The following is a 16,175-nucleotide window of genomic DNA, read 5'->3' as shown; positions in this document are numbered from 1 at the left end:
AGAATCTCCTTCCATGTTGCTTAACAGAGTATATCAACATTTATTCTCAGCCTGCTCACAACATTGTCTTAGGAGTACGATTCTAATAGTGAGTAGTTCAGACAGAGGAGCTATCTATGTTAGAGACGTCATTTTTACCCCATGCAAATGATTATAGGCTTACCTTCCTAGAGGGCAGAGCTTTCTGCCAAAATAATGCAAAGGGCATTTAACAAAAATTACCAGTGACACATTCACCATTAAAAATTTTGAACAGTGAATATGTGAATAGTATTTTTTATTTAAAAAAAGTAAGAAAATATCTTTGAAAAATTATTTGAATACTTTTTCTTCCATTATGAAAAGACACAACAGCACCTTCTTTTCTAATGAGTAACATAAGGAGTAGTATTGGAAACTTCAACACTGGGGTAGGGGCAAGGGATTTTAGGTTGTCACTGTAATATTCTGTAGAATTAAGGGCTATGTCCTCCAAAGTCCCAATCTGAGACCTTGAATTTAAATATCTGAGAACTCTGTGCATGTGAACTGGATAGAAGCTGTGATTTGCAAATTCCATCTGGCCTTTTTAGAAACCTGCTGTAGGACAGATACTGTGCAAAGAACTTTGTGCATATTAATCTTTATCTTCCTAACCACCTGGATTGTGGAGTATTTAAACTCATTTATGGGTTGGGAGTTAGAAAGGTGAAGTATTTAAATATAATCATAAACCCTGTGAATGATATGAAGCTGAGATAGTTTTTTTTTTTTAAGACTTGAAGCTTTTCCGACTATGCAAAATGACCTTCACTCTTCATTTTTAAAATCCTACCAACCACTAAGCTACATAAGAAAGAGATTTTATTTAAAGGGCAACATATTTCGCATGGAAATACATTGACCACAAGTTAAAAAATTAAAATCAAATAATAAAGTTATTGTGCTTTTGTATATCAAATATATCAAGTGTGTTCATGGACGCAATATCTATTGATGTTAAAGCCCATTTTGAGAATCATTATTGAATCTGATATATTCCGTGAATTGTGATTATTATTATATGTATATGATTTACGTATACACTTTTATTAAAGGTAATAATAGCATTTTTTTCTTTAACAGCAGTCATTTACCAGAGAGGATGCTTTATTCTTAGTTTGTATTTATACATTCCAAAACATAGATTATTTAAGATGAAAAATTCCACATTTTATCTGTGTCATATATACTGATGATTACTATTTTAGATAAAATTTCACATCTTAAGTTGTTGCATTTCTGTTGTTGAACTTATTTCATAGTGAATTCTCTCTGGTAAATTTAGTGGGTTATGAACAACTTTGAATAGCATCTTCTAGGGAGGAGACTAAAGGAGGCGCCTAGATTACATTGTGAACATTCTGGCCTCGTCATGATTTTTTAGACAACTAAATTTTTTTTAAAGGTCAGCTTAAGCATTATAATTAAAAGCTTATTGCTGAATTTAAAATTGGGGAATACTTCCATAACTGAAAGATTTTACTCACTAGTGTAGTTAGAGGTTGACAATTCTCAGAAGCTGTACTGTATAAATTGGATGATTAATTAAAATTTGTTACAATTTCTTTAGTCTTATATGAGTACATTATTGCCCAAAACTTTCTAAATGTCTCTATGTAAACATTATTTCATAATGCTTTTGCAAAAATGAAAAAAAAATGTTTTCCCTAGCTCATATTGTTTTCACATCATTTTTTTCAATGTATGAGATATTTGAATAGTTGAGGTACATTTAAGGAAAGAAGTCTTAGGATTCTCAACATTCTGAGCTACTCATTTGAATAACAAATTTATTTGCTATGAAACTTCCTCAATAATAGGCTGAATTACCTAGATTTTTATTTGTAGTATAAGCAGGTAAAATGTGTTCTGTTAATTGATGTGTTTATTAACTCTCCATTTTATTTACATGGTTATTTTTCTTCTATTGATTTTCCTAAATATAAAATTTAAACTATACAAATCAAATCAAACAAAACTCTCCCTCTCTTTATATTACATATACATTTATTTCTTGCCATGAGAGCAAGGCTTTTATGACCTATTTGTGATATAGTGAAGTTATATTGATAAACTATTTTAAAAATTAAAATTGAGAATTTTAAGGAAACTTTTTTTTTAGTTTGGAGATAATTATCTAGATCTAGATAGATTAGAATCAAATAGTTAAAATTAATTGACTGCTTTCTTTGTGACACATTCTTATTTAATTTCAACATTTTAAATAATTTCCACTTCATAAGACATCTTTCCATGACATTATTTTAAGTGGTTGCAAAAGATATATAGACATTTTGTATTCTATTTAATCAGTCCTAACCACTGCAGGTCATTTTAACATTTTATGCTGAAAAGTAGTGTTCTGATAAATTGACTTAACATAATATATTTACATAGAAGCATCTTTCTTACCCCTATAAATTCTTAGACATGGAATTTCTGGTCTTCCGTAGTCTTTTGAATTTTATTCCATGGCAGTCATACTCATAACATTTTTATTATTTTATACTACTATATATAATAGAATTTGGAATGAATGGACTGAATATGGAAGCTCTTGGTGTTGGCCCAGATATCATTGATTACACATGCACATATATGCCAGTTTTGCATATAGAAAACTTTTTAATTTAAACAGTCTTGTTCTTCAAATAATAATACCTGCTTTACTTATGCCTCAAGGTAGTAAGAGGATTTAATAATATATATATGTAAAACTACTTTTGAAAAATAAACTTCACAATTTTACATGCAGTGTTTTTATAAAAATGTATATAATAGTCATTGCTTAACTATCTGAGAGATATTTATGGCAATCATTTGATATATTGATTTAATGAATGTTTACTAACCACTTATGTAGATCAGGCCCCATGCTGGATATTTAAGATAGGATGGTGAGAGGGAAAAAAAAAAGAAAAAAATATACCTTCTTGAATTTAGAATCAAATCAACCAGTATCTAAATCTCTAATGATTTAAGTAAGCTTTCTTCATTGTGTGATAGGAATAACTGGTCAGAAACTCTTTAGCTTTTGAAGAGGCGACTTTTATGTATTGGGTCCTTGCAAAGCCTCTTGAAAGAGAAGATGGATGGCCACAGATTAGACAGGGGCAGAAAATGCAAATCTTACACCAAAAGTGCTACTTAAGTGTTTCAAAAGTGCTTACTACGTGTTTGATATTGAACTCATTAGGCAGTTAGAAATGAGCACCAGGCAAGGGGAGAGGAAAGGGAAGAGAGCAATCCAGAAAATTATGGTACACCTGCGCCCAGGATAAAGGGCTTTGAAGAGTTCTACTTTCTCTAAATGAGTGCCGACAAAGAAGCCGGTTAGAAGCGGCCGCTGTGGCTGCGCAAAGAGAAGGACCCAACTTAACATAACCCAGTGCTCATTATAATTTAATTAGCATTGCGGTTTGGGCCCCTCCCATGGGTTTTTCTGTGTGCATCATGGGTAAGAGCATGCGCAAAGGAGATGGGCGCGTCTAAGCACTCAAGGGACACGAGCTGTCAGAGAACGCCCCTAAGCCAGGATAGAAGACAGGAGAAACAAAGGAGTGAGGCCTTTGTTTCTTCTCTTGGGTTGGCCCACCTTCAATTCTCGAAGGTGCACTCTACTAACTTTTTCTCTGCTAATAAGATCTTCTGTTTACCACAACGCTTTCAGTCTTCTGTTCGCATTCTTTCTGTCAGGTAAGGCAAAGAACCGAGGCCTTTTTCCCCTCCTCGCGGTAACAAACTGGCACCACGATCTTGTTTCCTAACTTTGAATTCAGTTTTACATAATCATTGTGCTTTGAATGAGTGGTAGTAAAGTTTGAATACAGCTTCAACAATTATTGCAAACAAAGCGTAACAGAGTCCCCTCCCCATTGGTTTTTAAATTTGTATTTTTATTACCGTTTGAACTTTGGTGACTTATTGAGGCCACTTAGTAAGCTCACAAATAATAAGATGGTCCAGGAATAGTTCGGAAATTTGGAATTTCTGACTCTTTGGCCTTCTCTTCTCAGGAGGAACTTTTCCAGAAGATTTTTCAATACTATTTACAATAAAACCCAAAAAAGGAATTCAGTCTTTCCTTTTGTCTATATATAATGAGCATGGTATTCAGCAGCTCGGTGTTGAGGTTGGGAGATCACCGGTTTTCCTGTTTGAAGACCATACCGGGAAACCTGCCCCAGAAGACTATCCCCTCTTCAGAACTGTTAACATTGCTGATGGGAAGTAAGTAGCAAAAATCTAATGTTTCAGCTGTTGAAAGCAATTCTTTCATTTGATCATTCAACAAATTTTCATAAAGTGTGATGCAGATTTTCTAGGGAATGGTGATATAGAAATAAACAGAACAATAAATTACCTAATCTTACATAGTTTATAATCTGGATAGACAAATAATGAACAATTAAAAAATTACTGATAAATAGTATATCAGATGGTGATCAGTGAGCAAGAGAAACACAGCAGTGAAGGAGATAAGGGATGGTGGTTGGGACGTGCGGTTTTGAGGAGTGAGATCAGGGATAATCCCACTAAGCAGGTGACATGTGAAGGAGGTGGAGTGCATATCATGCTGCCAATTAAAAGCACACTGGTCCAGGGGTAGGAAGAGCAAATACACAGCCTCTGATTCCCAGTGTGGCTGATTTGGTCTAAGCAACCCCAGGGATGCCAGTGTGGCAGGGGCAGAGTGGGTTGATGTGGAAGGAGAAGCAGTAGGAGGCCACATGGTATAACACATTGTAGGTGATTGTAAGCACTTTGGATTTTATTCCAAGTGAAACGGGAATTCACTGTAGACTTTTTGGGCAGAGGAATGGCCTGATTTGACGTACCTTTAGCAATCACTTTAATATTGACAGTCATAGGAAGCTTTACATGTTGACACTCAGCGTACGCTATGCTCTGTTCTGAATGCTTTATGCATAGTTAACTCATTTAATTTTTCACAACTCTTTGAAGAAAATAATGTTAATAAACCCACTTTACAGATAAGGGAAGTGAGGCACTGGGAATTTAAGTAACAGATATTTGAAGAGTGGCAGTTAACTCAGGTAGTCAGACTCTTCAGTAACAACCATGCTCTTCTTAAAATCATGCTGAATTCTGAATTCTTTGTTGTGAACACTGACTATCACTTAAAGCAGCTAAATAGAAATAAATATTTATTAAATTTACTAGGTGTTTTATTGCTGAATTCAGGCTTCAAAAATAGCTTTAACTGAAATATATTTGGTTATAGGCATAAAAAAGAAATAGCTATTCAGATGGAAAAAAATATTCTCACTCAGTATATCATTGTCAGGACCATGGAGAAAACTTCATCCCAGTGCCAGGAAAACTGAGGCTTGCACGAATCATTTACATCATTATCCTTAATAATTAATATGAAAAGTGATGATAGTTCTACGATCGAAACTAAATCAGGATTAGGAACGTAGGGTGTATTGTTTTAGCCAGAGCAATCCTCTTTGGTATTGTTGCATTGAGCAAAGGCCTGTTGGAAGTAAGGGAGCGAGCATGTGGGGCTGTGGAGGAGGAGCATTCCTGGCAGAGTGAAGAACACGTGCAGGAACCAGGAGGAGGCAGCCGTGTGGCTGGAGTGCAGGAGTCCGAAAGCAGAAAGTTGGACGCGAGGTCAGAGAGGGCCAGGGCGAGGCAGAGTAAGGACTTCAGCTCTTACTGGGAGTATTAGATTAGTTTTCAGCAGGGCAGGGACTTGATCTGACATACAATTTAAAATGGTCACTCTGGTTGCATCAGAGTGGAAGTGAAGACCTATTAGGGGTCTAGGTGAGCAACATGGGGGCTAGGACAAAGTTGAGAGACACTGAATTCTGTATGTATTTCGAATATAAAGATAGACAGATTTTCTGATGGTATGAATGTATAGCGTGAGAGAAGGAGAATAAATCAGAATGACTCCAAAACTAAGGGTTAATTTAGGATTTTGAATATTGTATGTGACACCATGATTATGACATGTCATTATTATCAGAGCTTAACTTAATTCAACTAAAATATCGTTTCGAGTCCTAATCCGCTTTCAACAATTGAAATCATTTTTATTTTCTGTTAATGAAAAGCACATATCTACAATAGTGGAGGAGATGGTTTAATTTAAGACACAGGCTTCTGGCAGAAACATGTGTAAATTTTACTCTCACAGTATTAAGTGCCTCCTAATATAAATCTTTGACAATTCAAACAAGGCAGATGTCTATGCTAGTTGAAAGTGCTGTGGAAAGACCAAAGATTAAGTGTATGTGGAAATATACTTGGTCCTCGTCAGTGTCCATGCCAAGTCACATGAAACAGACAATTTAGAAAGGCTGCTGCACTTTTTGCGTACTTTATTTTATGGATCTATTCCTAGACACTTCTGGAATATTAATTTAGCACTTTTCATTTGGGAAAAAAAAAAAAAACAAGAGTGGCTTGCAAAATCCAAGTGAGCTTCACTTAGCTGTTTATGTTAGCACCAGATACTGCTAATAAACCCCACCGTTTTACAGTATGATTAGGGTATGTATGTTTCCAGAGGGCTGGCCATGTCTCCCCCCAAGCCTGTCATCACTGCCCTGAATTAGCTGGAGTAGTAGCTTCAGAGTGAATTGAGACTCTCACTCCATACATGCATTGACTATGCTTGCTTTCAGTGTCCCCACTTCCTGCCAACCCTGCAAAGAAGGAGAGATATTGTGTCTCAGTCTTGGATCCTGCCCACAGCAGTGATCTACAACGGTCTTGAAATTAAAGTGGAAAAAGAAAACGAAAGCACTTGAAAGAAATGTGAATAAAGACAGAGAAGCACATTGTGTAATTAGAACATTCAATTGCTCCAGATGGAGCATTCATTCAATTAGTAGACGTACCCTTTTACAGTCAATCTCAGGGGATCACTTCAACAGAATTTTCTTTAAGTAGAATTCCACTTTGGGAGAGAGCATTTACGTACATAGAAACTATTACTTACCCCATATCCCACCCCTGATCTCTATATCAAATACCCTCATCAGGACATGGTGAGATTAAGCTTTTGTTACAACACAGTGAAGCAAAGGTTGGGCACTTCCTTATCAGCACAGACAGCCAAGACTGCTGTGCATCTTACACTGCTGTGTCCTTTTGAGCTCCTAGCACTATTCTGGGTAAATAGGAAGTAGTCACCTGTTTTACTGATTGAGCTATAAATGAGCCTACATTTTGTACAATTTCAGCTCACTTGTATAATTTAAAATGCATTGTACTTTAATGTGCATAGTGGTTTGGCAACAACATCTTTGAAATTTACACAAGAATTATTTGGCTTTTTCAGGTGGCATCGGGTAGCAATCAGCGTGGAGAAGAAAACTGTGACAATGATTGTTGATTGTAAGAAGAAAACCACAAAACCCCTCGACAGAAGTGAGAGAGCAATCGTTGACACCAATGGAATCACGGTTTTTGGAACAAGGATTTTGGATGAAGAAGTTTTTGAGGTAAAATAAATCAGACTTTAAGCTGAATATCACTAAATCAGATGAAATGAGTTAGTAACAGCAATAACAATCAATATATGCCATGAAGCAAAGTTACAAACTCTAAAGAGTGACCTACTTTCTTCCTCTGTGGTGTAGTGGTGATGTTTTCTATTGTTCAGGAAGAGAATCAGTGGACAATGGTGACTGTAACGCCTGGGAAACGTTTCCAGAGATGGGTTGATTTAAACGCAGGCATGCTGTTCTCCTGGGAAGGGAGTTGGCATTCCTCTTAGTACTTTCTGTTATTTCCTTTGGAGTAAAGAACATTATCTTCACTCCTCTCAGAGATTAATTTATTAAAATGGACAAGTGAGATATGTTGCCTTTCTCTGTTCTTTGTGAATGTTTCCAAGGTAAGATAGAGACCATACTGCCAAAGGTGAACTGTAAGTTTTTAAAATCACTTTTTTAATAATGTGAAGGTCATGGTGAAAAGTTTCTTTTCAACTATAATTCACCAATTATGATAATCACATTATTTCTTCTAATCCTTCAATCGTGGGACCTGGTAACTCTTGCTTTAACTTTCATTTAGTCAATTATAAACGGAACAAACAGAACTGGGTCCTGACCCCATAAAGGGATGCACTCCTGAGATATTATTCATTACTCTAATTATTTTTGTATAGTTTCTGAGTAATTTATTTTTTAAAGTATAACAAAGTAAAGCTGTGTAATATATTATGGATTAATAGACAAGTTCTACATGGGAGATTTGTTGTATTTTATTGATATGTGTATGTATACACACACATACACACACAGCATGTATTTTTTTTAAAAAACACAACATAAATTCAGAGTGTCAGTAGAATATTACGTCCCTGTACTTAGTTATATACATAATCTATGGCATAATTTTAAATAGAATTAAAGCTTGTGACATTTTCAGATTATTTGGAATTTTATTTGTTTCTGAGTTTCTGCACTAGTATGTGCCCAAGCCTTTGACTTCAAACAAAATGTTTAACACGTTATATCATACAAAATTAAATTAAAAACTGATTGATTCAGGCAATATATAATAATATGCTGTCAGGTCTTCTAGTATCATGTATTGATTGAACACAAATGATACATGAATATTTATTTATTAGATAAATGATAATCATGAACAAATTAATTTCTAAGCTTACAAAATTCTATTTTAAAATTAAACATCAGTTTCACAGGCTAAATTTATTTTTATAACCCAACAACACCTTATATTCATAGAACATAAATGAGTAATATGGAAGAGCTAAATCCGTAGATAGTTTCATTTCAGAAGTTCGTTTAATTTATTGCTGTACATATTTGCAGAGCCTTAAACAATGGAAATTAAGAGTAGATTTTGTTCATCATAAATGAATAGGACATATAAAGAGGAAATTAGGATGGAAATATGCAAATTAATATTTATTAATTCTCAAAATTTACTAGCCTTAAAAGATAGTGTTTGACATATGTACATGTTAATTAGATTTCTTTTCCATACAGTTTCATAGTACTGAGACTTCTACTTTTACCTGAACATAATTCTAGGTGAATGTCATTTAGTTTTTCTTTTTGACTCCTTATCCCCCAACACACACACACGAGACTATCCTCCACTTTCCTTGCCATATACTATGCTCATGCTCACTGAGGTCCAGTTTAGAGCTTTTGATGTGTAGTTACAGACTATCACAGTAAGTTCTTTTTTCAACATAAATAACTGAACCTGATGCTACATATTAAAAAATGTGCATGCAGTAAATGCCTCTGTGTTTTATAGGCGCATTATAGTATCAACAACTAGAACACATAAAAATGATTTCCTTAAAATATTTCCATATGTTTTCAACCACTGCTGATCAAAATACCTCTAGCCAAGAGGCTTCTGGTAAATTACCAAAGAAGAGGTACTAGAAGCAAAGATTATTATTACTTTCTTTGATTAATTCTTGACTTTCTAATAACATAAATCATATTCTAAATCTTGAAGTAATTCCAGCTGTTTATTTGGAAAAACTGTTAAGCCATTAGAAAAATAATCTTCAAAGGCTCGTTAGTGAAACCTTTAGTGAGTATGACAGTGAGTAGCAAAAATAAGTTTATTAAACTGCTTTGCATGAAACCCTCTGGAACTTTAAATAGAGCATTTATTTAATATGAATTGCAATCTGAAGACTTTTAAGAATTCTGCCTTAAATAGATAAAAGCAAAACTGAAAATGTTTTTAAAAGAATCACAAGATTAGTTTATACGAAAATGCCAAAATTAGTATGTAGGAACGTAATTCAGATTATATAATTTCAGCATAGCAGAATGAATACAAGAATTGGTTCTGGAATGAGAAAAGTTTGATTTTGAATTGCAGTACCTAGCTTAATCAGGTTTCTGTGTGTAATTAATTTTTGTAAGTTTTAATTTCTCAGTCTTCAAATGGGAATAGTAATCTTAAGTATTTATTAAAAATGAACATATGTATGTGAAGTGCTTAAAATACTAGTATTAATTTTATTTATATACGTGGTTATATGTTAATTTAATTATGCACTGATATGTAGTTTTCTTAATTATTATTATAACTTGTATTCTTTTTTATCATCTTACAACTTTGACATTTTAAATATTATACATTATGGTATTAGTGAGCAACAGTGACCCATGTATCAGTCAAAAGTTCTAAGTGGTCTTTATGACTTGTAAATGAAGCGCTTCTTCCTGGACTACTGCTTGTTTACAAGGTACCTTGTGGGAATTAGATAAATTCGCCTTCTCTAGACAGAGAGGGAAGCACATAGGTATGGACCTTAGTGAGTGGAACATGGTCTGAGCAGATGAACACTTTCATGCAGGCACAAAATATCCAGTCAACCCTAATCAACAGCCTTGGTTTCTTCTGGCTTAATGATACAGTTCAAAAATATCAAGAAAATCTAAAATAGAAGAAAAACTACACCACCTTAGTAGTTTGTTACTTCTGGAATCCTTTAAACAGGAAGTTTGTTGTTTGTTGTTTTTGTTTTTGTTTTTGTTTTTGTTTTTGTTTTTTTATCTAAATATCAAGTTGTAGCCATTATAACTCAAGTTTTCAAAGCACTATTTTTCAATCTTTTTTCCCTTTTTTACTAAATCAAAACATGTTATTACAAAAGTCTTTTATACTTTTAACAGTTGTCTGTCTTTAGGCAGATTATTTCTTTCTTTGAAAGGAATAAGAGGAATGTGATGACAATTGAGTGGAAAATCTCATTTATGAAATTTTTCATTTTTTTCAAACTTCTCAGAAAGGACTTTTACATGAAATACTCTTCGAAGAAATCAGTGTATAATAATTTATAAAAGCTATACTATTTCAGTAGTTCTATAACGCCTGAAAACTTACCTTAAAGTACATCTCAAATATTTCGTTAAGGATTTGATTACCAGTTTGTGACGTCCTTGTATCTTTTTTTACTGCATATATTTTCCAAAGTGCATACTTTGAAGAAATTGTGTGCTAGTAGACATAGTCTCCCTAGAGAACAGCTTTCCCATTTATTCACCTTTTCCAGTTTAGATGCATTTAGGTCAGAATCCTTGAGATTTTTATTTATTGAGATATAATCAAAGTACAATAAACTATAAGAATGTACAATTTAAATGTGCACCATTTAATCAGTTCTGACATGCATATAGACTTCTGAAGCCATCATCATAATCAAGAAAATAAACATTGCCATCACACCCAAAAGTTTCCTTCCACACTTTTATGAGCCATCTCTTCTACTCTAAACCTAGGCAATCACTAATTTGCTTTTTTATCATTATAGCTTATTTATTTTTTCAAGAATGTTTATAAATGAATGCACTCTCTTTAGGTTGGCTTTTTTTTTTTTTGCTCAGTATACCATTTTTGAGACTTACACGTGTCTTCATATGTACCATTATTTTGCTTTTTCCCTTTTTTTGTAACCAGTATTCCAAATATGATAAAGCCACAATTTTTTCATCCACTTTTGCTTTTAGTGGGCATTTGGGTTGTTTCTAGATTTTGGTTACTGCATATAAAGCTGTTGTGAACATCCATGTATAGATTTGGTGTGGGTGTTTATTTTTATTTGTCTTAGTTAACTACCTAGGAGTGGAATGCTTGGGTTATTTGGTAGGTGCATGTTTAACTTAAAGAGGAAAAAAAAACTGAACTGTCAAATTGTATTCCAAAGTGATATTAATCATTTCACATTCCCTCCAGCAGTGAATGAGAGTTCCACTTGTCCTGCATCCTTGCCAGTATATGGTCAGCCTTTTACATTTTAGCCATTCTAAGTGGTTGTGTAGTAGTATTTCATTGTGGTTTTAACTTGCTTTGCCTCATGACTGATGATGACAAGCATATTTTCAGGTGCTTATCAGCCATTTATTCATCTTCCTTTGTGAGGTGTCTTTTGCCCATTTAAAAAATGGCTGCTATATTCTGGTTACAGAATTGTAGGGGTTCTTATATATTGTGCATATACTTTGATAGATATAAGCAGATAATTTTTCCAGCATGTGACTTGCCTTTTTATTTTCTAGATAATGTATTCCAAAGTGTGAATAATTTTCATTTTGATCAAGTTTCATTTATTGATTTTGTTAATGTTTTATACTTTTGTGTTCTAAGAAACCCTTACCTATATAAAAATCACATGATCTCTTGCTATTAGAAGTGTTGAAATTTTAGATTTTACACAATAGGTCACGCCCCATTTTGAGTTAATATTTGGGTATGGCATGAGATAAAGGTCAACAATTGTTTTTTTTATAAGGCTATCCTGTTCATCCAGCATACTTTACTAAAAAGACTTTCCTTTATTCATTGTATTGTCTTGGCTTCTATGCCAGAAATCAGTTGACTACATATAATTAGATCTGTTACTAAACTCTCTACTATCCTATTCCATTGATTTATTTATCTATCTTTTCACTAATACCAAATCATTTTGATCACTGTAGTTTTATAGGAAATTTGAAAGTCAGGTAGGATAACTGCTTCTACTTTTATTCCTTGTAAACATTGCTTTATTTATGTTATTTGCACTCTGTATAAGTTTTAGAGTAAGCTTGGGAATTTCAAAAATAAAATGGAGGTTTTAATTGGGATTGCATTTAAGCAGTAGACCAAAATGAAGAGAATTGATATTTTAACAAACATTGAGTTTTCCACTTTCTGAATGTGGTATAACTCTTCATTAATTTTGGTCTTCTTTAATTCCTCTCACAATGTTTCCTAGTTTTCAGTGTAGACATCATGGATATCTTTTATTCATTTTGTGCCTAGGTGATTTTTTTTTTTTATGCTACAGTAAATGAAACTGCTTTTAATGTCATCTGTCAGTATTTTGTTGCCATATAAAAATACAATAGATTTTTAAATATTAATTTTGTATCTTCCAAACTTGTTAAATTTATTTATTAGTTGAGGTATTTTTTTAATGCAAATGATCATACAATCTGTAAATAGGGACCTTTCACTATTTTCTATTTTTTTATACCTTTTATTTTAATTTTTTTATGGCAATGTATAGGACCTCCATCAAAATGTTTAACAGAAGTGGTGAAACAGGAATTCTTGTCTTTTTGTTTTTCTGATCTCAGGTAGAAAAATACTCAGTCTTCAGCCATTAACTATGATGTTGGCTGCTGTAACTGTTCAATATAAATTTATCAGTTTGAGAAATTTCACTACTAGTCTTAGTTCTCTAAAAGTTTTCATTATGAACATGTATTGAATTTTGTCAAATGCTTTTTATATACCTATTAAAATGATAATTTTCTTTTCTGTTAGCAGGTTGAATTATATCAATTGATTTTCAGATGTTTAAAACCAACCTTTCATTTCTTAGATGGACTCCAATTGTACATGATGTATTATTCTTTTTATTTACTGTTGGACTTGATTTGCTAAAGAATCTTTAGGATTTTGAGCCTTTATTAATGAGAGATATTGGTCTATGATTCTCTATATTTGTAATTTCTTTGTCAAGTTTTGGTATTAGGATAATACTGGCCTCAAAATGATTTGGACAGTGATCTCATCTATTTTCTGAAAAATTTTTTGTATGATTGATTGATTTATTTATTTTTTTGGTATATATATTTGTTTAAGTATAGTTAGTTTACAATGTTGTGTCAATTTCTGGTGTACAGCACAATGTTTCAGTCATACATGAACATACATGCATTCATTTTCATATTCATTTTCACCATAAGTTACTACAAGATATTGAATATAGTTCCCTGCACTGTACAGTATGAACTTGTTTATCGGATTTTGTGAGAATCTTCCTGGCATTTCAAAGCAAGAGACACTCTGCCAGATTTTAGTAGATGTTCTGTGCAATTCAGTGGGTTTGTAGATGTAATTCTTGGTGTATTTGTGAGAGAGGGTGAGCTGAGTCTCTCCACTCCACCATCTTGGCTCCGTCCCCAATACTATTTCTTTCTTGAATGCTACATAGAATTCACCAGTGAAAATGCCAGGTGCCAGAGTTTTCTTTTCAGAAAGGTTTTAAACATACTTAATTTCATTCATAGATATAGGTTAATTAATTTTTATATTTCTCTTAAATACAAATCTAGGTAAATTTTACATTTTAAGAACTTTTTCTAGTTCAACTAAATTGTTGAATTTGTTGGTGTAAAGTTGTTTGTAGTATTTTCTTGTTTACTTTTTAATGTCTATAAGATTACTGGTGATAATCACTTTTAATTCCTGATAATAATGATTTGTATTCTCTTTTTTTTTCATAGATCAAGCAGTTTAAGTAGGCCTTTGAAAATTTTGTTGGTATTTTTAAACAAATCATATTTGGCTCTGTTTATTATTTCTCTTAACTGACCTCTTTTCTATTCCATTATTATTTTCTTTCTATCCTAAATTTGAAAGAGGAAAATCATTTTTCTAGTTTCTCAAAAAGGAAAGTCATTGTTTGCAGATCCACTATTTGCTAGTAGAAACAATTAAAAAATTATACATTTCCCTATAAACACTGTTTTAGTTGTAACCCATAAAACTGTTATGTAATTTTTTAAAGTAGTTTCTAATTTCCGTCTTTATTTCATCTTTGACCCGTGAATTATGGAAAGGTGTGTTGTTTGTTGTCTCAATACTTGCATTTTTCTTAGATTGCTTATCATTATTGGTGTCTAATTTATTTTTTTGAAAGTAAACTTGACTTTATCTCATTGCATTCAGATTTATTGACAATCGTTTTATGGACCAGCATGTACTCAGTAAATCTTGGTAAATGTAGCACATTCCCTTAAAAAAAGTGTGTTGTGAAATTGTTGGGTCAAGTGTTTTACATAATAGATGTTTCAAAGTCTCTTTTTGAGAGTTTTCACATTTGGGTTATCTTGGAGTTGGCATCTGTTTATTGCCTTAAAAATTTTGTTCATATAGTTTATTTTTTAGAACTGTTTTAGGTTTACAGCACAATCAAGTTTCCATATACCCTTGTGCATACACACACACACACACACACGCACACACAGCTTCCCCCACTATCAGTTTCCCCACCACAGTGGCACATTTGCAGTGGGTGAACCGACTCTGACACATCATTATCAGCCAAAACCCATAGTTTACATTAGGGTTTTGTACATTCTATGGGTTTTGGCAAATGTATAATAACATGTGTTCACCAATACATGTACACAGCAGTATCTTAAGAAATAGTTTCATGCCCTAAAAATTCTCTGTACTCTACCTATTCATTGCCCTCCTATTCATTGGTCTCCCCTAAACTCTAGCAAACAGTGATGTTCTCACTGTCTCCTTAGTTTTGCCTTTTCCGGGATGTCGTACAGTTGAAGTCATACAGTTTTTAGTATTTTCAGGTTGACTTCTTTCACTTAGTAATATACGTTTACATTTTTTCCATGTCTTTCATGGCTTGATAGCTTATTTCTTTTTAGTGCTGAATATTCTATTGTCTGAATGTGTCACAGTTTATCTATCCATTCATCTACTGAAGGACCTATTGATTGCTTTCCAAGTTTTGGTAACTGAATTAAGCAGCTCTAAAAAACTGTGTGCAGGTTTTTGTGTGAACATGTTTTCACCCCTTTTCAACCCCTAGCATAATTGCTGGATCATCTGGTAAGAGTATGCTTACTCGTGTAAGAAATGCCAAACTGTCTCCCAAAGGGACTGTACTAACATACATTATCACCAGTAATGAATGAAAATTCTTGTTGCTTCACAGTTCTGTCACTGTTTGTATGTTGGCCATTCTAATAGCTGTGTGGTAGTATCTCCTTTTAGTTTTCATTTCCCTGATGACATATTGAACATCTTTTCATATGCTTATCTCCCATCTGTATGTCTTCTTTGGTGAGGTGTCTGTTAAGGTCTTTTGCCCATTTTTAAATCAAGTTATTGTTCAGTTTTAACTATTCTTTGTATATTTTAGATAACAGCCCTTTCTCAGATGTGTCTTTTGTAGATACTTTCTCCCAGTTTGGCTTGTATTCTCATTCCCTTGACATGGTCTTTCATGGAGCAGAAGTTTTCCATTTTAATGAAGTCTGAGGTATCAGTTATTTCTTTCATACATCATGTCCCTCCTGTGGTATCTAAAAAGTCATCGCCATACCCAAGGTCATCTAAGCTTTCTCCTATGTTATCTTCTAGGA

General features: G+C 33.3%; 1 protein-coding gene across 3 annotated transcripts in view; it reads left to right on the top strand.

Moving 5' to 3' along the window:
- The window catches only part of COL11A1 (collagen type XI alpha 1 chain), a 491,783-nt gene that overhangs the window by 317,271 nt on the left and 158,337 nt on the right, over positions 1-16,175 (top strand). For all 3 annotated transcript variants that reach the window (XM_064488770.1, XM_064488772.1, XM_064488771.1), the window contains 2 exons: positions 4,038-4,251; positions 7,343-7,505. In XM_064488770.1, the coding sequence (XP_064344840.1) occupies positions 4,038-4,251; positions 7,343-7,505 (377 nt within the window). The remainder of the gene's footprint in view (positions 1-4,037; positions 4,252-7,342; positions 7,506-16,175) is intronic.

The sequence above is a fragment of the Camelus dromedarius genome, chromosome 9 (assembly GCF_036321535.1).
Source record: "Camelus dromedarius isolate mCamDro1 chromosome 9, mCamDro1.pat, whole genome shotgun sequence".
Lineage (NCBI taxonomy): Eukaryota > Metazoa > Chordata > Mammalia > Artiodactyla > Camelidae > Camelus > Camelus dromedarius.
The sequence above is the reverse complement of the archived record's forward strand: the minus strand, read 5'-3'. Positions and strand labels throughout refer to the sequence as shown.